At 53.9% G+C, this 27,404-nt stretch overlaps 2 protein-coding genes across 2 annotated transcripts; one reads left to right on the top strand and one right to left on the bottom strand.

The window, feature by feature from the left end:
* The first annotated feature begins 1,232 nt into the window (after positions 1-1,232).
* On the top strand, positions 1,233-22,858 carry MICALL1 (MICAL like 1). The gene is made up of 16 exons (XM_054168028.1): positions 1,233-1,414; positions 7,577-7,625; positions 9,348-9,489; positions 10,537-10,640; positions 11,347-11,483; positions 13,861-14,441; positions 14,946-15,009; positions 16,079-16,464; positions 16,801-17,279; positions 17,740-17,874; positions 18,182-18,308; positions 18,636-18,726; positions 19,112-19,185; positions 19,666-19,780; positions 20,114-20,160; positions 20,448-22,858. The coding sequence occupies exons 1-16, from the start codon at positions 1,269-1,271 to the stop codon at positions 20,567-20,569; spliced, it is 2,799 nt and encodes a 932-aa protein (XP_054024003.1). The 5' UTR covers positions 1,233-1,268; the 3' UTR covers positions 20,570-22,858.
* C15H22orf23 (chromosome 15 C22orf23 homolog) lies at positions 22,851-27,404 on the bottom strand. Its single transcript, XM_009902575.2, has 6 exons — positions 27,292-27,404; positions 26,149-26,211; positions 25,612-25,797; positions 24,840-24,974; positions 23,646-23,746; positions 22,851-23,354 (listed from the first exon to the last, which is right to left on the bottom strand). The coding sequence occupies exons 1-6, from the start codon at positions 27,395-27,397 to the stop codon at positions 23,202-23,204; spliced, it is 744 nt and encodes a 247-aa protein (XP_009900877.2). The 5' UTR covers positions 27,398-27,404; the 3' UTR covers positions 22,851-23,201.

Here is a 27,404-nt window from a genome sequence, read left to right as displayed (position 1 = left end):
AAGCCTGGGGACTTTCTAAGGTACTAGTCTGTCCCCTTCTGTCCTGTGTTTCATAAAGTTGTAGGAACAGTTTGGATTGGAAAGGGACTCTTAAAGGCCATCTAGTCCAACCTTTCTGTGGTGAGCAGAGATGCCCTCGCTGTCCCTGTCTTCAGCTAGATCAGGTGGCTCAGAGCCTTATCTAACCTGGCCTTGAATGTTTCCAGGGATGGGGCTTCTGTCACCTCTCTGGGCAAGCTGGGCAACTGTTTCATGACCCTCATTGTTAAAAAAACTCAAACAAAAATACCAAAAAAATCCATCTATCTAGTCTAAATCCCCTTTCTTTTAGCTTAACACTGTTAGCCCTTGTCCTGTAACAACAGACCCTGTGAAAAGTCTCTTCCTACCTTTCTTATATCTCCCTTTAACTACTAAAAGGCTGCAATAAGGTCTCCTTGGAGCCTTCTTCAGACTGAACAAGCCCATCTCTCTCAGCCTTTCTTCTCAGGAGAAGTGTTTCAGCCCTCTGATTGTTTTCATGGCCATCCTCTGGACTCACTCCAAAAGGTCTCTATCTTTCCTGTGCTGAGGACTCCAGAGCTGGAGACTGCTCCAGGTGGGGTCTCAGCAGAGCAGAAGAGAGAGGCAGAACCACCTCTCTCAATTTGCTGACCACACTTCGGTTGATGCAGCTCAGCATGTGCTTTGCCTTCTGGGCTAGGAGTGCCTGCTGCCAGCCATGTCCAGCTTCCTCTCCACCAGTACTCCCAAGTCTTTCTTCGCAAGGCTGCTCTCGATTCCTTCAGCCTGGGTTGCTCCCACCTTGCCCTTGGCCTTGTTGAACCTGGTGAGGTTCACAGGTGTCCACTTCTCAAACTTGTCCAGCTCCCTTTGGACAGCATCCCATCCCATGGGCGCCTGAACTACACCACTCAGCTCGCTGTCACCTGCAGCCCTGCCGAGGGTGCCCATGTCAGTGGTGAAGCTGCTGACCCCCAGTTTCCTACCTGCCCTCGCCGGCTGTTCGAGATCTGGCTGTGCCACTCGTTCGCCAGCCCACCGCTCCCTCTGTGGGGACAGCCTGCCGTGGGGAGCGGGCAAGTCCCGGCGGGGCACGGCGCGAGCCTCGGGGGCCGGACGGAGGCTTCGGGTTGCCCCGGTACCCGCTGCCCCGGTGCCCGCCTCCCGGTGCCCGCCTCCCCGTGCCCGCCCCGCCGGCGAAGCCGCGCCCCTGCGAGCCGGGGCCCGCCCCTGGGCTGGCGGCAGCGGGTGGAGTGGCCGCGCCGATGTCGGGCCCACGGGGCGCTCTGCAAGCCTGGTGCCGCCGGCAGTGCGAGGGCTACCGCGGCGTGGAGATCCGCGACCTCAGCGCCTCCTTCCGCGATGGCCTGGCCTTCTGCGCCATCCTCCACCGGCACCGGCCCGACCTCCTGTGAGTGGCGGCGGCGGCGGCGGTGCAGGCCGCGCGGCACCGGCCTCGCCCGGCGCCCCGGACGGGGCGCCCTGGGCACTGGCTCTGGCCCGCGGTCGCAGGGGGCAGGAGGAGGAGTGTTGGGAGCGGAGGTTGGGTGCGAAGACGTCTCCGTTTCTGGAGGGGCTGGGCCGTCTGTGCTGCTTTGCAGCGCTGCCGGGGACTGCCGGGGCAGGCGAGGGGCTCGCAGGGGAGCGCCGTAGGAAGCGGCTCCGGGCTGTCCGGCGTGGAGGGACGGCAGCTTCCTTTGAGTGGACATGGGGGGAGCTGGGACCAGAGAGCGCAGCAGTGGCGCTGTCGCCTCCTGAAGGGATTGGGTACCGGGATGAAGGATGCCGTGTTTCAGTGAGTGACCTTCTGACCCTGGCGCAAAGACCCTCCAAGGTCAGGGTTAGCAGGAGTCGAGTGGTTTAAGGCTGAGGAGAGCATGGAGGTGAGCGAGGTCTGGCCTCAAGCTAGCGTACTGGTACTGCCATACACCCAGCTGGCCGGAGGGGTGTTTCATTTTGCCCCTAGGAGAGGTGGACATTCCCACTTCCCCAGGAGCAGAGGCCTGCCTGGCACCGGGACGTTCCCGACTGCCAAAAGCAGCCGCTCTGAAACACGCAGAGCCCTGCAGGTCACTTCTTGCATTTGCTTCCAGCTTGTTTGCTGTGGATGCCGCAGTAGAAGCAGGAGGTAGCAGATAGCAGCTGGGATATTGAGCCTTGGCAGCCTTCTCTGGCAACCTCCCTTTCACAGGGTGGCTTAGAGGGGCAATGTGTGTTTCAAGCAGCAGTCAGTAAGTTTGGGGTTGCTTGGAGGCACAGAGTCAGGCTGGAGAAACTGGCTGAGCCACTGGAAGGAATCTGCCCCAACCTGCCACCATAACTGCATGCCCCACGCTGCTGGGAATCTGCCTTCCTTCTGCTCTGATCTTTGGTAGCTGTCGCAGTGCAGGTAGACATTGCCCCACCTTGCCATGCCTCTGGCATGCATCTGCTCCTTGCCTGTCACGTTCTGCTCTGGCACTGGTGGCTCTTCCTCTCAGGTTGCCTCAATTGACCACATTCACTTTTCCAAGCTGGCCCCGGGACTGCCTTCTGTCATGACAGCAGCCTCTAGCAGACAGAGGGTTTCCTCTCAGGAGGAAAGGCTGTTTAGCCTGCAGGAAGGAAGACTGAGAGGGCATCTTATCAGTGCTTGTAAAGATCTAAAAGGTGAGTGTCAAGAAGATGGGGCCAGACTCTTTTCAGTGGTGCCCAGTGGTAGGATAAGTGGCAACAGGCACAAACTGGAACACAGGAAGTTCCATCTGAAAATGAGGAAAACATTCTTTGAGGGTAACAGAGCACTGAAACAGGTTACCCAGAGAGGTTGTGCAGTCTCCTTCTCTGGAGGTATTCAAGACCCACCTGGTTGTGTTCTTGGGCAGCCTGCTCTAGATGATCCCTGCTTTGGCAGGGAGGTTGAACTGGGTGATGTCCATAGGTCCTTTCTAACCCCTACTATTCTGTGGTGCTGGGGCAGTGACTCTGCTGCGGAGCTGAAGTATCCATAACAGAACAAAATGGGTCCATGTTCATACAAGTAGAAGCTGAACAGGTAGGCTGGGAACCAAGCTGTTGCCTGCTGTGTTTAAGGTGGCTGCCACAAAACCCTCAGAATCATGTTCAGGAACCACCAAGAGCCGAGATGAATGGTGGCTTTGTGTTTGGGTGTTGAGGGAGCTGCATGATCTTGTGTCCCAGTAGCTCCCAGGTGGTATGGCTTGCTCTGACCAGCTAGGATAGAGCCTCTGAAAGCCCTCCCAGTCACAAGGCTGCTAGAGGGGGAGAAGCAAAATCAAGGACAGGAACACTTGCAATTGCCATGTTTGTGAAATGTTTTCATTGTCTTTTTTTTTGCTAAGTGGCACAGTAACTGGGGACTGAAAGGCAGAGGTTCAGCATAAAATTTACCATAAACACCACTAAAACCACCCTGATGCTTTCCCATTCCCCATATTCACCGCCCTGTGTTCACCATCCCATTAAGCAGCAGCCACTGCTTTTAAGTTGTCAGTGGGCTTAGATCTGCTCCTGGCAGATCTCCTAACCAAATGCTTCACAGGTCCTCTGCGTGAGCTATATTGTTGAGACAAAGCCCAGGGCCTTACAAGGACATGGCATGTTGTAGAAAGATTTTCAGAGGGTGGTTAGGAGAGGAACATAATTTCATCTGATTCCAGCTTCTTCAGCCTGTCCCGATTTGGAAGTGGGAAGATCGGATCAGAGGCAGTAAATCTCCTGACGGCTGAGGAAAAGTGGTTTGTGTGCTTTTCTTCTAAAGTGCTTTCAGTCAGCCTGGTAATGGGTCCTGGCAGGGATCTGCAAGTAGGTCTCTGACCCTGAGTGGTCTTTCTTTGTGCGGGACTCCTCTGGCCTCCGTGAGGCTGCCGTGCTGTTCCCCAAAGGTTGAAGTCATAGAGGTCAGTGAGGCTGAGGACAGTTTTCCGCTTGCCCCCTGTTTTGAACACAGTCACCTTGGGATAAGACAGGTGGCATCAGAGGGATGTTCCCCTGGGACTCCTGCAGAGCCCTGGAAAGTGCCAGAGGGCTTTTCAATGGGTTTTTTGGGAAGAAGTAGACTGGAAGAGCTCAGTGTCTGCTGAATCTGGCTAAATGTGTCTTGAGCTGACCACCAAGGATGAGGAGCGTACCTGCGGGACCTGTGTGCTGAACCGTGAAGGTGAAAGTCTTGACTCTAGCTCCGCTACTGTACTCACCTCACTTGGTTTCACTGCCTTTCTCTTCCAGCTGGGGAGGTGGGAAATCTGGATTTAACCTCTCACTGCACTGCTGGCTCTGTGATCTTAAGGCGAGACATTTAATCTCTTCTTTTCCCTTGTCAGTTAAGCTGGAAGCATCCAGCCCAGCGTGGCAGTGGACTGTGGGGATTAATGAGTGAGTTTGCTCAGTGCTGTAGAAATCTGAAGCACAGAGTTAGTGTTTACAAGGCATTTTCTGCAGCTTAGTGAAGCATCTTTCAGCATCCCAAGCTGTGCAGCCTCCCTGGGGCTCAAGGGAGGCTCTTGGCACTTAAGGGTGAGAAGAGTAAGAGAGCATGGCACACGCCTTTCAAGTGCTGAGAGAGATGGAGGCTTGAGGAAAACAGGAGATGAGAGCTGTGTGTTAGAAACACAGCTTTGTATCCCTGGAGCTGTGGGTTCAGTTACAGGCAAGCATCACAAATCTCATTTGTTCTGCTCATGTACTGCCTGTGTTTCCCTGACAAGACCTGGAAAGCCAAAGGGCTTTATTATGCAGCACTGCTGTTGAAGTGCTCATGATTTATATTTGAGGAATCCAGGAATTTGCTCTGGGTTTAGCTGTACCACATACCCTTCCCCCTTCCCTGGGTCTGCTGTGCTTCCTGGCAGCTGCCCTAAACCCTGGAGTGTGTAGTGGCTCTGCATGTATCTAATTAGGTAAGTGCCTGGGATGTTATTTGCATGGAAATAATACTTCAGGATATGCTGAGTCAAGACAGTTGTTCAGCTGGATGGCCAGAGTCTTGCCTGTTCTTACATCTTGGACTGGAATGTCATCAGGAGAGGAGCCTGAGCAGGGCTGGGTGAAAGGCTGCTGAGATCAGGGTGATGAAATAACGTGACATGCAGCCACATGTCACAGAGCTGTGAGATGGCAAGCTCTGGCCTTTCTGCAGAGAAGGCAGATTATAGAGAGGAAAGGGTTGCATCTGGCATGACGTTTCACCATGCCTGCTCCTTTCAGGTTGGTAGAGGGAACGTGCCTGGAGCCACGGGGATGCAGGAATTCCATGTGCCAGAGCAGCATGTGGGAGTTCTCATGCCAGGAGTGATGGAGGTCCCTACAGTCCTTCTTGGCTTGTTGAGAGGGAGAGATGGAAAATGCAGCAGAGAGGATCTGAATAAACTGTGATCCCTGGGGCATTGTACTGATGGACTTCAATATCATGGGTAAAAGCTAAGAGTCTGCAGTCCTACATTAATGGAAAAAAAATCCCTTGCTGATGGTAGCTCCCCTGTTACCTCTTGAACTTCACAACCTCTCTGCTAGCATCCACTTTCCCAGGCAGATTTGCCTTGGTTTCCTAAACCAGCTTTGATTCACCAGGGCAGAGTGGAATGGACATGATGTTTTGTCTGTCAAAAAATACCCTCCTAGCCCAGGCCACCAAGGAGTCTCCGAGCTTCCAGCTGCACCACTCCCATATCCTGAAAGTGAGGGCATTCAAAATGAAGGTCATGAATGTTTAGAGGGCAGTTGATACATCAAACTTTGCTGTCATCACTTCTCCTGTGTTCCCAAACTGGTATTTTCTTTAAAAGGGGGAAAAAAACCCAACCAAACAACAAAACCAACCCAAAGCAGCACACAGCAAGGTTAAAGGAGTTCTTCAGGCAAAAATAAAAAAGGAGAGACTTAAGGAAAAAACATCTCCCAGTGGAAACTAGTCACAAATCCAAACACACCACTAGTTTTCATGTCAAAGTGAAAGCTGTGGACGAAGTCTTTTCCCTCCAGCATGCAGAGAGGGAAAAGCTGCAGTTACTTTGTACAAGCTGAGTTCCGTGCAAGTATTTGCATGAGCTTTCAGGAAGGTGCTTAACACAGAGCTGAGCATGCAGCCAGCCCTTCTTTTGCATGTCTGCTGCATTTGCCCCGGCAGCAGCCAGTGGCTCCAGCTTCATTTATCTGGGAGGAAACAGCACCAGCAGCCCCTCGCTTTTGAACGGAGGAAATGTGGTTTCATCGTGGCGCAGGCAGCTGGGGAAAAATCTTCCTGAGCTCACCACAGGCTTCCTCTGCAGCACTGGGAAAGGCGTCCAAGGGGCTTCGGGAAGGGGCTGGTTGAGTCGGTGTTACAGGAAGAGGCAATAAAATCCAGAGGGGGGTGGAGGAAGGGAGGCTCCTGCAGCCCATCTCCATGGGTGCACGGTGGAGGATTCTGTCTCACCCTATTCCTGAGCAGCACCTTTGGTGTGGGGGACGCTCTCCCCGCTCTAACCTGAACTGTCTTTCTGGCTTGGTATCCCAAGCTTTGTCACCCCACTGGGGTGGCTTTGCCTGACCCTAAACTTCTCTGGGCTGTGTCCTCCTTGGTGAATCCAGCTCACAGGCACAGCAAGCTGCTGCATGAGGGGGTTTTGGTGACAGCTGAGATCCTTGGCAGGAAGGGGCTGCAGTCGTTTAGCACGATGCTGTTTTCACACATTGTACCCACACACAGATGCAAACAGCACAACTAAATCCTTCCTGTATTTCTCCCCCTCCACTGAAAACCTGCAGACTTCTTTAACCCTCTACCCTCTGCTCCCCTGACAAAAACCAGCTTGTCAATCCCTGTGACCAGGCTGATGCAATCATCTGAAGGGATCCAAGGGAAAAAGTGAAATGCCACAAGGTGCATGAATTGGGAGCTCCTCGGGGTCCCTCTCTGTGCCCTCCTCTCCTTGCATGCAGCAGTCTGCCTCGCTGTAAAGACTGTGGCAGAAGACAGTCTGCTGGGTACTGCAAGTGTTGGGGGGCAACTGAGGAGAGAAATGCAGGTTAAGACTTTCTGTGTCACCCCAAATCCTGGGTTGACCTCCAATCCCTTAAGCTGGTACAGGGAGGTTTGTCTAAGGTCTCTCATCGAAGGCAGCGATCTAGCGCCGGCAGCTCTTTCTCTGGAGGCGGGGAATCTGCTTCCCTGCCCTTCTCCTGCTGTGGTGCTGGTGGTCTTGGAGGGGCAAGTTTAGGGTGGTGGTGTGCAACCTTCAGTGCAGCCAGGTCTGGTGTTCAGAATGTGGCCCTGGTATTTCTGCAAACCCCTTTAATCACAAGGACAGAAGTGGATAACAGGAGACAAGAGCAACATTTTCGTTTCCTGGTCACCACCCATTTGGGACTGACTTCTTTTTTTCCCTTTCTTTTTTTTTTTAACTGCAATTTCCCTTTGGTTTCTTTGTGCCTTTACAACCTGAAATCTGCTTTCCCAAGGTTTGTGGGGTTTTTTAATGTAGGGTCTTCTGTGTTGAGTTGTTAGAAGGTTGACTGTCCCGAGAGCCCGTGTGCGGTGGCACCGGGCACTTTTCCTCTGCACCTCACGTAGCCTTTTTGTGCTTTCTCCTCTCAGAGACTTTGATTCCCTCTCCAAGGATGATGTCTACGAGAATAACCGCTTGGTAAGTCCCAGTTATGCAGTGCACAGAAGGAAGAGGGGATGGGAGAGTGACTTGATGGAGGTTATGCAGCGTGGGAGGACTTTGTGACAGTGGTGAGGGTGTAAGAAGAATCTGTGCAAGTAACTTGCAAGAGCTTCTCTGGAAGCGTAAGGACAACGTCAGCTTCCAGCCTGCAGTGAAGAGAAGGTGGCTATCCTGCCAGTCTTCAGGTGAAGATTAAAATGGTGCAGCATCTTTGGTGTCAGCTGTCACAGACTTGCAGGCAGTGGAAGCAGGAAGCTAATTTTACTCCAGGCAGGGGCAGAGAGGAAGGTCATGGTGGACCCAGACCCTGCAGTGTTCCCCTTCTGCTTCGAACAGCTGAAGCCAACAGCTGAAGCAGGCAGTAGGGAATGGGGAGATGCCCAACCTCAGAAGCTAGGAGTAGGACAGAGCAGCAATAGCCTTGGGATTTTTTTGCTGAAGACCTTATTGCTGCAAGCTCCATCTGATAGTCTGTGGAGAGATACAGGCCATCACCTTCCCAAGATGAGTTTTGGTAGTTGTTGGGGTTTTCAGGAGTGAGGCATTCCAGCTGGATCCTGGCCTTCCTAGACCAGTTGGCTGCTTTTAGCCATTAACAGCTATCTTTTCCCATTCCCAAGCAATGGGTTTCTTGCCTTACTAGTGACCCCTAAGCTGGGATTTCCTCTTGCTCCCTGCAGGTTTGTGTTCAGCAAGGCTTAGTCCCAAGAAATAGCTTAAAGTCAGGCTGAGCAGAGCTGGGTGTCCATAGGGGACATTTCACACCCCCAGTTCCTGCAGATAGTTCACTTATTCCTCGATTCCTTTAAATCCCACATCCTGCACAGCATCTTCTGCCCCAGGCACCTTCAGTCTTTACCCACACCCTGCACTATTCAGTGCCCACACCACTCTCCTCCCCTCCCAACTTGCTTTCTCCTCAGGCCCTGCTGTAGCCTCTCATCCCCCTGCTTTGGAGATGAGTGTGGGTATGCTGCCCTTGGCACAGTGGATCACCAGTAATGCACATACACCATGAAGTGGGAAGCTCTCAAACAGCTATTTTCCTCCTTCAGTCCTTCCTTGCAGTAGCAGTATACATTGAAGTGGCTTGTGCCTGGCAGGCTGCTGGCTGTTGAGCTGAGATGGCTGCGTAAACTGGGGCTGTGGGAAGATGGGACACCCCAGAGCAATAACAGATGGGCAGAGACAGTATTTGTGTGGAGTGAGTGTTTGGAGTGGCTGGGGACACTGCTCAGGAGAGCTGCTGTTTGGCTGTGTTGCAGGAAGTATCTGCCAGCCTTAGGCCCGTCATGGTGCCAACCGAGGCTCTGCTGAGCTCTTGTGTGAGGAGCACTGCTGGTGTGCCAATTTCACAGGTTGAAAATGCACTCAATCTCTTTTCAAATGAAACCTGAGACTTCTTGAGAGTCCTTTCTGTCCCTGTGCAGCAGCTGAATATCAAGACCCCTCAGGTGGGAGCTAATGGAGGCACAGGCAGCTGAAGTGACTCAGAGGAGAGGACAGCTGTAGCAGCTCCTTCCCTTATTTCTGATGCTACCTTTCCAGACAAGCAACGTGTCTGGGAGCCTCTGCCTGCCTGAGATGCCATAGGCTTACTTTAACATTCTCCAGGGTCCTTCCAACTTGGATTTCTCTGTTCTTTTTCAGAAAGCATCAGATTTCTCTCCTTAATGCCTGTCTCTGCTGTTTGTGCAGGCCTTTGAAGTGGCAGAGCGGGAGCTGGGCATCCCAGCCCTGCTGGATCCCAATGACATGGTCTCCATGAAGGTCCCTGACTGCCTCAGCATCATGACTTATGTGTCTCAGTATTACAACCATTTCAACAGCCCCAGCCAAGGTGAGTGTTCTCCCACCCCTCTGCCCCTGCTTGAGTACAAGGAGACCTGGTGTTACCTTGTGTTTCCTCCTGCCTATGGCAAATGGAGCCCTGTGTGTTCATGAGGAAGGGGAAGGAGGAGACAGTACTTGCCTCTCCTGGGTCTTGTTGCTGCTGGTGAGGAGGGCCTGGCACAGGGAGTAGAGTAGGGAGGGATTTCACAACAAGTGGGGAGTGATTAAACAGCTCAGGCTGCGGGAAGGGGAACGCCTTGTGTCTCCTCCCTCCATGCTGCATTCCTGCCACTTGGGCTGAGCCACCACCTCTGGTGCTCATCAGACCCCTTTGTGATCTGCTTTCACTCACTAAAAGAGGAGAAGGCTAGACAAGCAGCCTGCCTAGCACAGCTAGCTCCCATCACATTGGTAAGTGTGAAGCGACTGGAGGACAGAGGGAGGGGAGGAGTGTCTCACATCAGCAGTGCGACCTGAGCTCAGTGCTGCTCTGAGACAGCTCTTCTAGGGCACCCTGCTGGGTGGAGACAAGGGCTCCAGGTCTCTAGCCACAGCATCAGATAAATCTCTTCCACGTGCATATACTTCTCCAGGGGTGCTGGCCTCCTAGCCAAGGACTCCTGCTGGGGACGGGTGTGTGAGTGCCAGATGGGCAAGAGAGACTTCAAAGACCTGCTGACAGCCTGGAAGCCTGAGGGCTCAGTGGGTCACAACAATACATCAGCAGCTACCCGGGGGTGCTCTGGCCTTTAGGCATTGCTTAAGGAGTTGATTATGAGGAAGCCAAACAGCATTTGATGAGTAAATCAAATCACAGTGGGAGGCTGGTATCCCTGGGCCAGAGAAGGGGATCAGCCTCTCACAGCTGACCCATTATTAGATTGTGTTTGTCTCTTCCACCTAAAATAGGCACTGAAGTGTCAGGAGAGGCACCTCCCGTCCTGTGTCACAAGGCTAGATGAGGGTTTTTTTCTTCCCCTCCCCTCCCCCCACACGGGTGGTGTGAGTCACTGCTTCTCTCAGTGCCTGATCCTCCTTTGCCTCCTGCCTCCAGCCAGAGGCCCTCCGCCTATGAAGCACCCAGCCGCTGCCTCCTCGCCGCCTCTGCTGTCCCACAAGAAGCCCGTGGCTGTCAGCGAGAGCTCCCCCCCACCACAGGTACATCATTTCATCACTCCAAACCAGCCTGGGACAGGGGTGCTCCCTGCACTGCAGATGGCAAGATGGGGAATTGCCCACCACAGTGGGATGGATCTTTGCAGGGGGCTGCCTGTGGTTTTGTGGATGGGAGGGGTGTTTGGGATTTGGTGCCTTGGGGGATCCAGCTGAGAGAGTGATTTCTCTCTAGGAGTCTGGGCTGAAACTTGGCCATGGCAGGCAAGAAAGTGGTGCTGGGTGGTACCTTGAGCCACCCAGGGCACAAGCCACCGTCCCTCCTATAGCCCTGTTGATGAGAAGGGGGCAGGAATGTGGGATAAGAAGAACAGGAAGGATGCCTCTTTCTTTCTTGGCCCTTTAGTTCAGATTTTAGCCGATGTCCAGGATGGCACATTGTCCAAAGAGGAGTTCCTCTTGCAGGTTTCTGCTGCCTGGGGTGTAGATGAGTTCCTTCCATGGCCCTTAAGCCCTAGACAGGGGCAAGGCATGTTTTGGAGCGGCCCCTGCTAATTTGGGAAGAGGCAGCCTGTCTGTGCCTGGGCGCAGGGGCAGCTGTTTTGTGCATTATCAGCCCCTGAGGTCAGCCCCCGAGCTGTGTCACAGGCACTCAGCAATGGGACTGGCAAAGCAGCTGCTCCTGGAGAAGCTGTGGGCTGGGGAGAAGCTCATGGCCCCCGTGCTGAGCTGCCTGTGCATTGTGTGTCAGGATGATGCCCCCTTGGAGCCGTTGGAGCAGCCCCAGCGCCCCACGCTCAGCAGTACCTGCGCAGCCTGCCAGCAGCATGTCCACCTGGTCCAGCGCTACCTGGCTGAGGGCAAGCTCTACCACCGCCACTGCTTTAGGTATGTTGTGGCCAGGCCTGGCAGGGTGCTGCTCTCCTTGGCAAGCTTGAGCTCTGTGGCCAGCTGCCCCCCATCTTTGTCCCTGTCCATGGGCAGCATGGAGCATCGACCGCGGTGTCCAAAATGGTCCTGAAGAGAGTCTGTTTGCCTGCCAGCCCCTGTCCCAGAAGTCAGACTAGGTCCTTGTGCCCATCCTCTGCTGCTTGCCTCCCCTGCTCTCTTGTGCTTTACCACTTCCCTGACTTGGGATCCCAGCCCCTTACGCTTTTCCCACCTCCATAAAGCAGGATTCTCTGCCTCTCTACCACCTGCCATCCTAGAACACCCTCCACCACATTCCAATGAGGTCTATGCTAAGGCATCGTGCTGCAGACCTCCTTCCACCTACTCTCCACATCCTCAACTGGATATACAGGCTTCCAAGCTGCCTGGGGTGGTGCTGAGCTCTCAGGGGAGCATGTGGCGAGCTGCAGACTGTTACAAAACTGAGGAATGAGGGATTAGACGTCAGCAGCTCTGTGGTTTACTCCCTGGGTGCAGGTCCTTACCTGCACACCTGTGGAGTCATTGCTTTTCCTGAACTGTTGATGAAGTGGTGAGATCTCCCCTGTGGGCCACAGGACAAGAGCTGGCATCTGAGGACAGAAATACTGAGCCACTCAGAAGACACTGGAGGCCTCATTCACTTGTGTAAACAGTTTCTGCCTTAGCCTGTCAGGGATGTGTCATAGCAACGGTGCTGCAGGAGGGGAGCTGAGCCCATCAAGATTCCCATCTGCAGCTGTGGCAAAAGCAGGAGCTTTGGGGTGCAGGTGCAGCATTGCTCATGGGCCTGATATAGGAGAGGTGCCCTGTCTGCCTTGGCACAGCTCATGGCCCTTCAAACTCAGCAGTCAGATTCCTGTCATTTCATCCCAAGTGTTTTGCCTCCTTATGTTTTTTTTTCCCCTGCTGATTCATGAGCAATGTTTGGTTGGGAACATGCTGTGGCAGCATTTTCTCTGGCTTCATGGGGATCAAACCAAAGCAAACCTCTTTCTCCCCTTGTCCCAGCTTGCCACCTCTTCCATTTTGCTATGCCCCTTCTCTCTGCAGCCCCTGTGTCCTCACACTCCTGCTCTACATTTCAAAGGAAATCCAATCCCAGCCAACTGGACATGAAGAGCAGAATTCTTCCCCAAAGTTATCAGCTTGCAGTGCAGGGCAGCCAGCTGCTGTGAGTGCCAGGTGTTTGGACAAGAAGGAACAAGCTTGGTTTTCATGGGAGTGCTTGATCAGCCCCTTGCCTTTGGCTCTGTTTCATGCATGCTCTCCACCTCCCTTCCCAGGTGGAAAAGGGCTGACTTGGTTGCCAGTGCTGTGTATTACACCTGCACCTGGAGGGCTTTTGTCAGGGAGAATTCAAAGGCTCAGCAGGGAAAGAGTGGATGATCCAAAGAGATGTGGCAGACAGTGAAGGACAGGGAAGCTGTTAGCCTAATTTCAGCAGGCAAGGCAGAAAGACAGAAGGGTCCTACTGCATCATTCCCTTGTCCTGCCAGCCAAATGCCATGACCCTGGTGGGGTCTGTGGTCAGCACCAGCAAGGGTGAGTGTGAGACCAAGCCAGGCTTCTATGCTGCTTCTTTTATTTAGTATTCAGACTTTGGGGGTTTCATTCCTGCCTGTCCCTCCCAAGTGCATCTGATGGCTCTTTAACCTGCCTGGACCCCTGGCCCCCCACGAGGAAGGCTGTAGCTTCTCTGTGCCAGTTCTGAACCAGCTGCTCCCCGATTCCAGCTTATACTTCTTGTTTCATACCTGTGAATCCCTTTCCCACCTTCCAGGGCCATGTGTGATCTGGCAGCTGTCTCTCCTGTCCCCTACCAGTCACATCTTTTCCAGGAAAACGGTGGGTTTCTACTTTTCCAGGTCTGGAAGTCATGCCATATCCCAATGCCAAGTGTTGTCCTTCCACATCTATTAAATCCTTTGAGTTGAAGGTGGAACTCAAATCATAGAATCAATAAGGTTGGAAGAGCCCTGAAAGATCATCAAGTCCAACCTGTCACCCAAGACCTCATGACTACTAAACCATGGCACCAAGTGCCACGTCCAGTCCCCTCTTGAACACCTCCAGGGATGGTGACTCCATCACCTCCCTGGGCAGATGTGCACAGTATTTGAGTTGTAAACTCCCTGTGGGTTCATGCAGTGGCATGATGATGTTTCAGTGTTCCTCTCCTTTTCTGAATGACTTTTCCAAGACCATACTAGGACTTAGTAGCAGAGGTGGGAACGATCTCCACAGCCCTGCAAGGATCTCCCAGGTGCATTGCCTTCCCTGAAGGTCGGGATGGCATCCCCCATCTCACAGGGTGTTCTCTTCTCGTTGGCAGATGTAAGGAGTGCTCCAGCACACTGCTCCCCGGGTCATACAAGCCTGGGTCAGAGGCAGGGACTTTTGTCTGCACACAGCATCGTGGTAAATTGGCCATGAGCGGGAAGGCGGAGAGGAGACCCAGCCCAGACCAACTGTCACCAGAGCTAAGAACTGAAACTGGAGCTGGCAGTGTGGGTGAGGACAGCCTCCCCGCAGGAGGAGAGGTGGGGAAGGACAGCAGCGACTCCCTGGAAGGCATGGCAGAGCCCCACGAGCCTGCAGAGGGGCCGGCAGGCCCGGCGGAGGAGGACGGCACACCCAGCAAGGCAGAGACAGCCACGGCCCCTGCTCCTGCAGGCAGCGTGGCACCCCTCTCCCAAACTCCTCCCAGACCTCCCCTTCCCAGCAAGCCCACCCTGCTCATCCAGGACAAAGCCAGCTCCCTGGAGGGACAGCTCAGAGACACGCGGCCCACGCCTGCCCCAAGGAGGGCCACCGATGCGTCGGCCCTGTCCCCCCCGGCCTCTCAGCCCGTCCCCCGGCCCAGGTCCACTCTGCAGGGCGAGGGCAGCGAGTGTGGGCCCGGCATGCTGAACGGTAAGAACACCACTGGGTGGTGGCAGGGCTTACTCTTCACCTCCCCAGCGGCTGCGATGGTCAGCTGCAGGTTGGATAAGTTTTGCTCCTTCTCTGCAGCCTGACATCCTCTGCCTCCAAGTGAATCTCAGGCTCAGACACGGAGCCTTCGATTGCCAACCGTCCCCACGGCGGGGAGGGCAGCGCTGGGCTCCACACCTGCCTGCTCCCATGCTTTTCTCCAGAGCTCTCCAGGGGATGCTGCCAGCCTTGAGGGAAGGTAGCAGAGCTGGAGCAATTTGCCCATGTGGGGACAGAGAGGCACAACAGTTCTCTGAGTGCAGCTTCCAGGGTGGGGTGGGAAGACAAAGAGAAGCGGGGTTGGGGCTGACAGACTGCACTGACTGGGAGAAATGCCATGAGGCCTTCAGAGAGTGGGAATATGCAAGAGGTGCCTTGTGTTGATTTAACTTCTTTATCCATGTCCTTTTGGTGTTGTGACAGTCTGACCCTGTGTCTTTCTAGGTAGGGTACCTGAACCCAGCCCCCCTGTCCCAAAACCCCGAGGGAGACCCTGCTCCTCTGATCGGTACGTCCTCTTCACAGGTCACCTGCAGCCCCCACAGCGAGATGGGACTGGGGGGGGGGGCTGTGGTCTCCTCTTCCATTTCCATCAGCCCCTGCTCTCAGGATGTAGGCTATGATCAGGTCCCTTCCCCTACCTAATGGGTGCCAGTCCAGTGCCAATCAGGCTGACAGTGTTTGTCCACCTCTCAGGGTCTTTGTTTGCTAGGGTTTGTACAGAGCTGGGAGACTTCAGGAAGGTGTTTCTGTGGCACACACAGACTGCCTTCCGTAGCGGCCCTGCTTGTGGGTGCTCAGAAGGGGACACTGGTCTGCAGTCTGGAGGGCTTGGCCTAGGAAAGGTCCAGTGCAGGGACATTATGAGTGCCTGACAGCAACCTTTATGCTTCCTGAGCTCTTGCCCAGGAGCCTGCTGGGGCTGGTTGATTCTTGCCTGCTCCTGGGCAGAGGTTGCACAAGCACCCTGCATTCTCAGTGGCCAAGGAGGAGGTGGCTGCAGCAAGTGACAGCTGACTGCCTGACCAGCAGTGATTGACTGAGCAGTGTGTGGGCTTGCTGTGGGATGTGCCCCCAGAGCAGTAGCAGTGCTTCCAGCTGCAGGAGTTAGCAGAGGAGTCCATCCCTGGGATGCTTGGATGGCAAGGTGATAAGCAGACCTCTAAAGTGTAAGGAGTGTGACTACACAGTGCAGGTGTCTGATCTCAGTTCCCCCTCCACATGCAGCCTGGGGGCAGAGCTGGATCTAGTCAGGGTGTCAGGGAGAGAACAGCTCTGCCCATAAAGCTCAGCCTTCAACACTGCCTGACAGATGGAGGCTGTAACTTTCATCTGGGCCCATAAAGCAAGGCAGGCAGGGTGCATCTCCCTCAGACCCATAGGTTTGCCTGCAGAGAATGAGGCACTGTGTGTCTGGAAAGGACTAGGGCCACACTTGGATGAGAAAGCTGCTTCTGCATGGGAGACTTCCTGCTCCATCTGTCCTTTCCTCTGAGGGCTAAGTCCCTCTCTAGTGCCTTGCTGTCCCAGCTTGTCTCTTTTGCCTGCTGCCTCAACCTCTCTTTCTGTTCTCCCAGTGCTGGAACGGTTGTGAGAGCCAAGGACCCACCATGGATGGCCTTAGTGCAGACAGAGCCCAGGAAGAAGCCAGCTCCTCCTCCTCCCCCAGGCAGCAGCCAAGAGACTCCAAGTAGGACTACAGAGGAAGAGGATGGAGAGGAGGTGGAGAAAGTCAGGAGTGAGGAGAACAGGTCTGATGCCACAGAGGCCAAATCGTACAATCCATTTGAGGAGGATGAGGAGGAGGAAGAGGAGAGTGCTGCTGCCCAGAAGAGCACACCTGAGCAGGAGCAGAGTGAGACTGCTGCCAAGCCTCTTCACCCCTGGTATGGCATCACTCCCACCAGCAGCCCAAAGGCAAAGAAGCGGCCAGCTCCACGAGCCCCCAGTGCTTCCCCCCTAGGTGAGCTTCCCCACACCCCATTACACCTCCTCCACAACCCCTGTGCAGCCCGTGGGAGACTCCCCCTTCCCTCTTTCCCCTGTATCACTCTGGCAGAGCAGTCCTTAATGCAGTGATGGTTGTGCTGGGGCTGTTGCTAGCCGTGTCCTTTCTACCCACTGGAGTACAGCATCTGTAGACAAGACCTCTGCACTGGAGAGTCCTTTCTGTCTTCTCTGAAGACAGACAGACACTGATTGCCTTTGCCCTCACCCCTGTCTCCAGTATATACCACACCCCCTTTCTCTCCTGGCTGCCCCACCCTGCTCCTTCCTGAGCTCTCCCTTTGCTTTGCAGCCCACCATCCCATCTCCAGGCTGTCACACTCTGAGCCATCATCCTCCACCCCATCTCCAGCCCTCAGTCTTGAGAGCATCAACTCTGAGAGTTCAGCCAAGGTTCTGGGTGACACTGATGAGGCCTCAGTGCCCAAAAGCTCTTCTGAGCCTACTGTCCACACACCGACGGCCACCAAGACCTCCAGCGCCGACACGCCGCTGGCCAGCGTCTCCTCCAGCGAGAGCCCTGCTGCCCCAGCCAGCCTCTCCACCAACTCTTCCTTCTCCTCCTCCAGTGAGCTGGCCAGCTTCAGTGGGGAGGTGCAGCCTAGCACCCAACACACTGGCAGGAGTGCCTCCACCAACAGCTTAAAGACTAGCCCCAGCCGGCTGTCCCTCAAGCCTCCTGCTGGGGCTAGCCCTACGCCTATCCTCTTGGCTTCAGATGGTGGTGCTGGAAGCCCTAAGACACCCTCCTCACCCAAGCCACAGCTGAAGGTGAGATGGTGACCTTCCTCCCATGCAGATCAGGGTGATTTTCTTCCCATTCATCACTGTGTGACAGTGGGGATTATGACAAGCCCCTAAGGCTTGCCCCTTAGATGGGTTTATTGTGTGACCCCCTGAAGACAAACTTCAGGCATATGCTCATTAAATGGCAGATGTGCTTGTGCTCTACCTGCCCCATGTGCCAGAGAAAAGGCAAGATGTGGTCAGAGCAAATGGGAATGGAACTGTGAAGGAAAATATTTCAGCATGCTTGCTGGAAGCAGGGGAGCTGATGCCAAACAGGAGCTGTTCTTAGCTTCGTGGCTGTGCTGCTGGTGGTGATCAGTGCTGCGTTCCTCCTTTGGGAGGGTGTGGGGCTGCCCTGTCTGGCCAGTCCCAGATGTTGGGATGCTATATCCCTTCCCTTTCCCAGATCCTCTTTCACCTCTTTTTGTCCCTCCCTCTCCAGTCTTCCTGCAAAGAGAACCCTTTCAACCGGAAGCCATCACCTGCTGCCTCCCCCTCTGCAAAGAAACCTCCCAAGGGCTCCAAGCCAGTGCGTCCTCCTGCACCAGGTCATGGCTTCCCCCTCATCAAGCGCAAGGTGAGAGGGCCCTTGGGAGCAGGGGCCAAAACCCAGCTCTGTACTGTCCCCCAGGACCATAGCTGTCTACATGCACCCCACTGATGCGTGTGTGGGTAGGGATTGCAGAGGTGGCTGTGGAGGCTAGACCCCATTGGTGGCAGCACCATGGCCTCCCTTTGCTCCACAGCAAGGCAAGGTTTCAGATCCACGCTTAAGTGGAGTGTTCTGTTGTCCTCCTACCCTTGTTAATGTTTACCAGCCTTAGAGTTAGCCCTGAAAACTGGAGGTTGATGGTAACAGAATTCTCTGCCTTTTGTTTTTGTAGGTGCAGACAGATCAGTACATACCTGAGGAAGACATCTATGGGGAGATGGATGCTATTGAGCACCAGCTGGACCAGCTGGAGCACCGTGGGGTAGCCTTGGAGGAAAAGCTTCGCAGTGCTGAGAACGGTACTCGGAGTGGGCTGTCTGTGGGTGTGGGGCAGGAGAGGCCCTAGGCTTGTCCTGTGTCAAGCCAAGGAGACAGCAGTGGTGACTTCTTGCCTGCTGATGCTGGGGGTGGAAAACCACTGTACTGGGCTCCAAGAATTGGCACAGCTATGCCGTTGACATGGCGATATCCCTAGAGTGGGTGGGAGAAGAGATAACACCTTTCTGGGGCTCAGGAACAGGCTGAGGTCAGATTTGATCTAGGCCAGTGCCCCTCTCCTGGCTTGGCAGAGGGTGGTGGGATCCTGCAGAGTTGGGGATGGCTTTGAATTGTACTTTGCTTGGCAGACAGCCCTGAGGACAGCCTCCTGGTGGACTGGTTCAAACTGATCCATGAGAAGCACATGCTGGTGCGCCATGAATCGGAGCTCATCTACATGTAAGTGTGTGAGGGTGTGTGGGGAGGCACTGACACGCTTGCAGAGAGCCCTGTCTTAGCCCTCCTGAAATTGTGCTTCCAGATGAGAGCTTGGCACAGCCTGCTTGCCTGGAGAAGGCAGGCAAAGGGGGCAAGCAGATAAATGTGTCCAAACCCACTCAGAACTGACCCACTGATGGTCACCAGAGCCCCTGCATCAGGAAGGCCTTGAGCAGCCAGGGCTGGTCCCTGCTGGTACTTGGCTCCCTTATAGCCCTTTGGCTGTAAGATGCTGAGATGATCAGCATCACAGTGGTTCTTTTCAAGTTCACCCTGTACCTTGGGGTGATGTTCTGCCTCTCTGGAGCCTTGCAGTGATTCCTGGCAGTGTCCCCTTCCCTTGCAGCTTCAAGCAACAGAACCTGGAGCAGCGGCAGTCGGATGTGGAGTATGAACTGCGGTGCCTCCTCAACAAACCAGGTGAAGCAGCACTCTGGGTGCAGTTACTCCCATTTTCTTTCTGGGCTTCATCCCTTTTCTGTCTGGGTAGGTCTCAAGCAAAGAGAGAGGTATCTTTAGGGATGCCAGTGCAATCAGCTGGCTTTAGTACTGCTGCCACATCTCACTGCATGCCCCCAGCTTTATGCAGGGATATATGCCTTTTGTCTCCATGGGATGCCACCTACAGGGCCCTCGCTCCACAGCACTGCTAGCCCAGCTGGCCCTGCAGCATGGCAAGGTGGCAGGGGTCATGCTAGGGAATCTTAGATTTGTTTTCAGTTGGAAAAGACCTCTAAGATCATTGGGTCCAACCATCAGCCTAAGACCACTGTGGCCATTAAACCATGCCCTCAAGTGCCACGTCCACACGTTTCTTGAGCACATTCTTTACCTCAAAAGCTCCAAGTTTGAGCTCCTTCAGCTATTCAATTGCCTGTCCTTTGGTGTTTGTCTGGGTAGAGAAAGACTGGACTGATGAGGACCGAGGGAGGGAGAAGGTGCTGATGCAGGAGCTGGTGACCATCATTGAGCAGAGGAACGCCATTGTGAACTGCCTGGACGAGGACCGGCAGAGGTGAGCGAGGAGTAGGGTGGGCTTGTGGGAGAGGGAAAAAGGGCAGCCCAGCTGACTCAGCACCACACCACCAACTCATGGGGGTGTCCCAAGATGCCCCTGTTGCTGACATCTTTCCCAGGCTTCCCAGTTCTTTTCTATTTGAATGCCTTGTGTGGGAGACAGGGCAGTACTTGCAGCATGTGGTATTTTTCCTCCTGGTAGCAAGTGCTCACAAGACAGTGATGGATCTGCCCCTCTGTGTCTTTGAAGTGGGAGGTTCTCTAGCTGTAAACAATGCAGCAGCTGTTTTCAGGGCTGAATTGCTGACCTACTTCCCACTCTTTGTTTCAGAGAAGAGGAGGAGGATAAAATGTTGGAAGCCATGATTAAAAGGAAAGGTAAGAAACAGCTGGAAAGATTTTTGGAGTGATGTTTTCACTGCTGACCCCAGTGAGGGGCAGCACAGGCTGTGTGCAGGAAGAGAGATTGCCTCTGTTCTGTGGAGGCTCTGGAGCCTTTCCTGTAGGGCCGTTAAAGTTTGGGGCATAGTTGTGCTGCACACCCCTGTTGCCACAGGAAAACATACAGTAGAGGGCTTTGATTCCTGCCTCCCAGCCTTGCCCCTGTTGTTGCATGTGTACAACCATCAGCATTCTGCAGTAACACCCTCTGTTTGCAACCCCAGAGTTTCACAAGGAGACGGAGACCGAGAGCAAGAAGAAAGGCAAATTCAAGCCCATGAAGGTGCTTAAGCTGCTAGGCAACAAGCATGACTCCAAGAGCAAGTCACCCAAGGAGAAAAGCTAGAGCAGGGGAACATCAGCAGTGGGATGGATGTGCTCCCTGACTGCCCTGGCCTCCCTGCAGCTGGCTGGGACACCTGCCAGGAATGGGGGCTTGTCTCCCTCTGCTCCCCCTCGCCCCTCTCCCCACACCCTCCCCAGGCACTGGAGCTGCCACCCCGGGGAGATGCCAGCCCTCTGCCCAGAGTGGGGAAGTCCAACCAAAGCATTCCCCTTCCTGAGGCTGCAGAAGAGCCTGACCATTCCCTCCATGAAGCCTTGCTAACGAGGTGGGGAGAAGATGGATTTGCTCTCTGGATACGTCACCCCACTGCGTGTTCTTGTTGCTAACTGAGAAGCAAGCCAAGGAGTTTGGCATTTGTGGGAAAACTTGCACTAACTGCCCCCATCCCCTCTGCTTTTAACTGTGATGGTTCCACGTGCCTCCAGCCGCTGCCAGGAGGGCACTGGGCCTGCCTGGCCCTCCCTGCCCACCTGCTCTTGTCCCCTTCCTGTCCCACTTCTAACTTCAGGAGAAAACTCTGGTATCAGAACCAGGATTCTTTGAGTTTTACTGCCTAAACTAAAATGCTAGGAAAACACTCTTGTATCACAAGGTTCTAGAGCCAAAGCCAAAAGCACAGCTGGTGCCCTATTTATTTTGAGCTGTCCCTCGAGCACCAGGGCTGGGCAGGCTCCGTTACAGGGCTGAGGGGACCCAAGGGGACGGTGTACAGCTGCTGGGCTGTAGCTCACATGCCCTACTCAGGACATCTTTTCCCCCACTGCTGCTAAACACCGCTGACTCTGCTGCCTTCCAGGGGAGGGAAGAACATTTCCTTTTCCAGGCAAGGGCAGAAAAGCTCAAGACTGACTCAGTGCCAGCAAGGGGCACACCACGCTTGTGCCCCTGCCCACCAGCGCCACCGCCGAGCGGCTGGGGAGAGAGGCACAGTCACAACTGACCTTTACTCAGCTTCATCTGTGTATACTTTAAGAGTGTGCAGGAGTTGGCTGGTTATTTTTTACACCTCCTTTACTAGATGAATTCAAACCCACTCTGAAAACTTTTTAAGCCCCTTATTTTATTTGTCGTGTGTGTGCGTGTGTGTACAAAGGAGGAGGGAGAGGGGTGGTGGTGTCATTCCAATCATCCCTTCTTCCTTCCATTTTTGTTTCCTGCCTTCTCCTCCAAGGTGAGGAGTTATTTATTGAATTGTTGGGTCAGCCTGAATTAGAGTTTCATGGGTGTTTGGTTGGTCAGCTGTTCATCATGCCTTCTCATTAGCAAACCAGTCATAAGCAGCCCCGAGCAAACTGCTGCAGTCCCTTCTAAGAACCCAACAGGCTTTAGCCAAAACACTCTTGGAGCAGTGCCTTGCAAGGTGGCTGGTGTAGCATTCTGGAAAGGGATCTTCACTCCCCAAAACCTGAGGGCCTCACATTCCTCCTCAATCCCAGAGTGGCCTCCATGGCTGGGAGATGACAAGCTCAGCCCTGCACTGGCCATGCTGTCTCACTCTTGCCCTACCAAGCAGGCTGATAAGGAGCAGTAGTGGGGAGGGGAGATCCCAAAGCACAACTCTTCTCCAAGGAGAAGCAAATCCTCTTCAGAGCCAGCCTGCTGTCATGTCACTGTTGCCAAAGGCCACCGGGATTGCTGCAGCCTGCCACCCCTTGGCCCTGCGCCTGGCCAGAGCTCTGATTTGTAAGTTACACTGAACTAACTCTGTGACTTCCATTCACCTGAACAGAAATAAAAGAAACATTGGATTTAAAAACCCATCACAGCCTAGGTTTCCAATTCCTTTGTCCTGGGGCCAGGGCATGCTGCCTGGCTTTGAGGAGCAGAGCTGTGCTGAGGAGAAGGGATTTCAGGCCAGTGCATGCTGCTCTGTGCTGCAGGCTTGCTGTGGCATTTTGATTCCTGAAAGCATGGTAGGCAGAGCATCCATCAGCTTCCCACAGAGCCTGGAAATGGCTGTTTGGTCACCTCACACATACCTCCACCTCTGTCCTCCAGCAGGCTGAAGTATGATGCCTTGTCCTTCCTGTGTAAATCCCAGCATAAAGTCCACTTCCAATTTCCTTAACATGCCAACATGTGCTTCTTAGCAATACTTGTGCCAGCTAGTCCCCAGTGTGTGCCCAGGTCAGCTGGCAGCCAAGAAGTTTGTTGATGGACAATCACACTGACCTGCAGCAGTGCCAGAAGCTCCTATTTGCAGAAGGCCACACAGCTGCATCTTTCTCCCTGCCATCTGCCAGCTCTGCCATTCCCAGAGTCTTGGGGACAGGAACAGGTTATAGATGTGCACTGGAGCACACATTAGCATTGTGCTGTTACAAGAGAGCTCCACCTCTGGGTGGATGGAAAGGAGTGAGGTTTCTATGGGTGGATTGCTGTCCTCTAAGGCATTGCATAGGCTGAAGGAGGCTCTGCTTTGTCATGTTTTGGTAGCCACTGCTGTCTGCTTTCATCTCTAAAACAGCTGAGCAAAAAGGGATCCAGGGTGTGGGTAGCATCTTGTGACAGCTTTATTCTGTCACCAGTTACTTACAAGTTGCTCCTGCCTTCTGGCTTTAGGCAACAGGTGGTGCTGGCCCCTCTTTGGGTACAGGCACAGGCATGCCCTCCAGCCTCTGATGCCAAGAGTCTAGGAAGAACAGGTGGGAACAAACTGCACTTGTGTTCTTCCCTCGGTCTGGTCATGGGGATCGTGTTTGTTCCCACTAGGGAAGTCTTTTGTCATGCTCTCTCTTACTTCCTCACTTCTCTTCTTGTCAATGATCTCCATCTCACGCATTTTCTGTAAAGCACAAGGAGGAAGAGCTGAGCAGGGAGAAAGCCAGCAGCTTTTTTTTCTTCTTTGGCCAGCCCCAAGAACAAAAGTTCCATTTCCCTGATTAAGTTACACACAGAGATGAAAAGAAAGGCTAAAAACCTCTATCCCCCATTCCCCAAATTCATGCCTGTCCTGTGCCATTAAGGCAAACACTCAGTTTTCTGTCCTCTTCCCTGCTCAAGTATTGGAGGAGACCCTGCTTTAAGGTCTCTCCTTTCACAGTGTGACCAATGCCCCTAGGACCCCCACGTGTACCTGTGAGATTTCAGTGAGGACAATGCTTCGATACTTCTTGCCCTGTCCCAGAGCTTCCATCTCTGCCAGGAATTCCCTCCTCTCCTGAACTTCATTCACCACTGATGGATAAAAGCAAGCATTGGGGAAACTGGAATCAGCCAAAAGGCAAAAAAACATGTTTCTGTCTAGATCTGAACCCCTCAGTTTCTGAGCTCTGCTTGAACAGTGGCCCATCAGGGAAATGCTGATGTCTGCTGTAACACCTTGTGCATGTCATCAAAATACCTCAGCAGTTCCTTAGGCAATGGCAAATGTCCCCCCACCCATCTTCTTACTGCTTGCCAACTTGCAGGAACAGTTAAAAAAAGTTGTTTGTTGCTTATGGACAATTTAAGCAGTCTGTGGATGGAGACAGAACCAGCTTAAAGCTACTGAGGTTCATTAGTTGGCATGCATCACCCAGTGACCACAACCATCTCTGCTGCCAGGACCAGCATGGGCACAGAATGTTAGCTACAGCTTTGCAGCACACACTTGCAGCCAGCTGGTCCTAATCTTGCCATGCTACAAAGTACATGGATGGGTTTTTCAGGTGTGTCCAGGACAACACTCAGCTTGCCTCACTACAGCAGGGACCAAAGTACCCCTTCTGTACACATTATTCTAGCATGAGCCATATTTCTGCTGCCCTGGCTAAGGAGGGACTGACTCAGGTGCATGCACACACATTGAAGATTCAAATTCAGAGAGGTATTAGGCAGGGTTTTGCCATCCTAGAATATTCTGCAGTCCATCACTGCTCAAAATCCTGCTGAGCATTTAAGCTTTGCCAGTGTAACAGAGCCCAGACCACGGTCAGCCTGGCAAGCGTCCTAGTCTCTGTTGAGTTATCCTGGCTGGAAAAAGGACCCATGGTACCTGGGCTTCCTGCCCAGGTCACCCTGAACGTCCTGAGGGAATTCCCCTGCCAGCAAAGTTCATTTTGTGAGCTCAGCCCAGGGAGCTCCAATCTACCAGCAAACCTCTGCAGCATAAGCTCAGCTAGGACAGCTGAATCAGAGCGTCACAGCAACAAGTTCTTTCTCTTGGAAACTGGGCTTTGTGCCTCCTTCCACAATGGGCTTCAGGTTACTGGCAACATGGCCTGCCACCCCAGCCCTGGCAGGGAGCTGGCTTCCCACCTGCATTCCTCCAGGGTATGTAAAGACCTACATTCTTCAAAGCGGTCAGGCTCAGGCATCTCCTCTTCCTTTGTCTCAACCTGAGTCTGCTTCATGTTGCACTTCACCACATCCTTCCCTGTTGCTAAGATGTTTTGGAGCCTTTGCTTCTCCTTTTCCAAATCTCCTATGAATGCCAAGGGGAAAAGAAATTATTGTCAGCCCTTCTCCTCCAGGAGGAGCCTGGCATGCCACTTCTTTGCTGGTGATGCCAGAGGAAGCACTGTGATAACGACAGCCCAGTCCCACACTGGACTGCACAAGCAGCACACAGACACACAGCAGGTTTGAGTCACATCGATAAGCTACAAAATGACACAGGGCTCCCTTCTGCCACGGGTTCAGCCAGTTGAATCAGCTGGTGAGTATTCAGTACCAGCTGAATCAGTTGGTGAGTATTCAGTACCATACTGACACCATGCCCACTGTAGGAAAGGGGTGGCCAGAGCAAAGTATGATGGAGCTTGGAGTCCAGACTGTGAGACTTCCTGTATGATCTCCACACAGTTCATAGATATCACTGGAACTCAGTCTCTGGCTTGTCACCTGTCACCCCCCAGGCCAGTGGGCAGAAGTTAGCAAGCACTGACAGTAGATGTTCCCTCAGAGAGGCATTCTCAAAGCTTCCTTGAAGACAGAAACTATGAAGATGAAAAGCAATTAAACACTCCCTGCTGCTGCTGAGATTGCAGGCAGGGGATGGACAGGCAGGGAAGAGGAGCTGGGTGCCATCATTTGTTGACTAGTGGTGCTGGCTGACTTACGCCTTGCCCGTGGCCTGAACTTCTCTCGGACGTAGGCATCTCCTGCCTGGCAGACCTTGGCAGGCCGGAGGTGTGGCTTAGCTGCAAGCCTGCTGCGCTGGGAGACTGGTGGGGGGAAAGCAGGTGCTGCAAGCTCTGGCTCTTTGCTGGGTGTGAGGTGGAACTGGAGGGGCAGAGTACCTCCTCCTGGAGAATGAAGAGAAAATAACAGTAAGTCAGGCAGAGAAGACTCTGGATGGATATCACTGGCAGAAGATCTCCCTGTTGATCCACTGTAGCACCAGAAGCAAAGATGCCAGGTGCCACAGAAGTTCCTACTGGCTGCTGGGACGCACCGACACCACTGGCTCTTGTTCCCTGGATGACCCTTGAAGACACCTCACCTGTACATCCCCATGTATTGGCAGCAGCCATGCTGGTCTGAAACACTTGCCCATCCAAGTGGGCTGTGGTGAATGTCCTTGTTTTAAGGTGAGCAGCAAAAGCCTTTCAGCACAGCAAAGTGGTGGGAGGACAAGCAAGAGGGCCTGCACTCACGTTTCACACAGTCCATCAGGTGTCGCCTCTGGAAACGTGTTAGCTTCGACTCCTCCATCATCACTGTAAAACATGATGTATAGGTGAAGACTCAAGGGGACTCCATGCCTCCTCTCTGGCAGGGGACAGGCTGGGGAACTCCCTCCCCAAAAGCAATCCCTCCTTGCAACCCAAAGGGGAAAGTGCAGGTTTAGAAGAATGGAATCATTTAGGTTGGAAAAGACCTTTAATACTATCTAGACCAACCATAAACCTAGTACTGCCAAGTCCACCACTAAACCATGTCCTTAAGCATGACTTCTACACACATCTTTTAAATACCTCCAGCTATGGTGACTCAACTACTTCCCTGGGCATCCTGTTTCAGTGCTTGACAACTCTTTCAGTGAAGAGATTTTTCCTAACATCCAACTTAAGCCTCCCCTGGTGTAACCTGAGGCCATTTCCTCTTGCCCTATCGTTTGCTACTTTGAAGAAGATACCAACACACCCTCCTCACTACAACCTCCTCTCAGGCAGTTGTGGAGAGCAATAATCTCTCTCCTCAGTCTCTTCTCCAGAATAAAGAAGCCCAGTTCCCTCCTAAGCTCCTCCTGAGGCTTGTTCTGCAGGCCCCTCACCAGCTTTCTTGCCCTTCTCTGGACATGCTCCAGCACTTCAGTGCCTATCTTACACTTCTACATGAAAACTGAACACGGCACCCAGGCTGCAGCCTCACCAGTGCTCAGGTACAGGGGTAAGATCACATCCCTGTTCCTGCTGGCCACACTATTCCTGATCCAGGCCAGGATGCTGGCGACCTTCATGGCCACCCGGGCACACTGCTGGCTCACGTTCAGCCGGCTGGCAACCAACACTCCAGGCTCCTTTTCTGCGGGACGGCTTTGCAGCCATTCTGCCCCAGGCCTGTAGCGTTGCCTGGGGTTGCCGTGACCCAAGTGCGGGACCCGGCACTTGGCTTTGAGGACTCAAGCCGGGGTGGCGCCACCAGCGCCCGGCCCGCGCGGTTCTCCCGCTCCCGCGGTAAGAGCTCTGGCTGGGCATCTTCTCTCCGCAGCGGGGGCAGGGGGCCGGATCCCACGGGCGCGCGGGATACGGGGAGCCTGAGCAGCTGGCTTTGGCCGCAGCCCCGCTCCGCCGTACCTCTTAGCAGCTCCCGGGTCCCCGGGCTGTACCGGGCCGGCTCGGCAGCGCGGCCCCCGCCGCCGCCTCCCCTTGCCGCCGCCCTCCCGGGCCCGGAGGCCTGCATAGCGATA

This window comes from Dryobates pubescens, chromosome 15 (genome assembly GCF_014839835.1).
Source record: "Dryobates pubescens isolate bDryPub1 chromosome 15, bDryPub1.pri, whole genome shotgun sequence".
NCBI lineage: Eukaryota > Metazoa > Chordata > Aves > Piciformes > Picidae > Dryobates > Dryobates pubescens.
The sequence above is the reverse complement of the archived record's forward strand: the minus strand, read 5'-3'. Positions and strand labels throughout refer to the sequence as shown.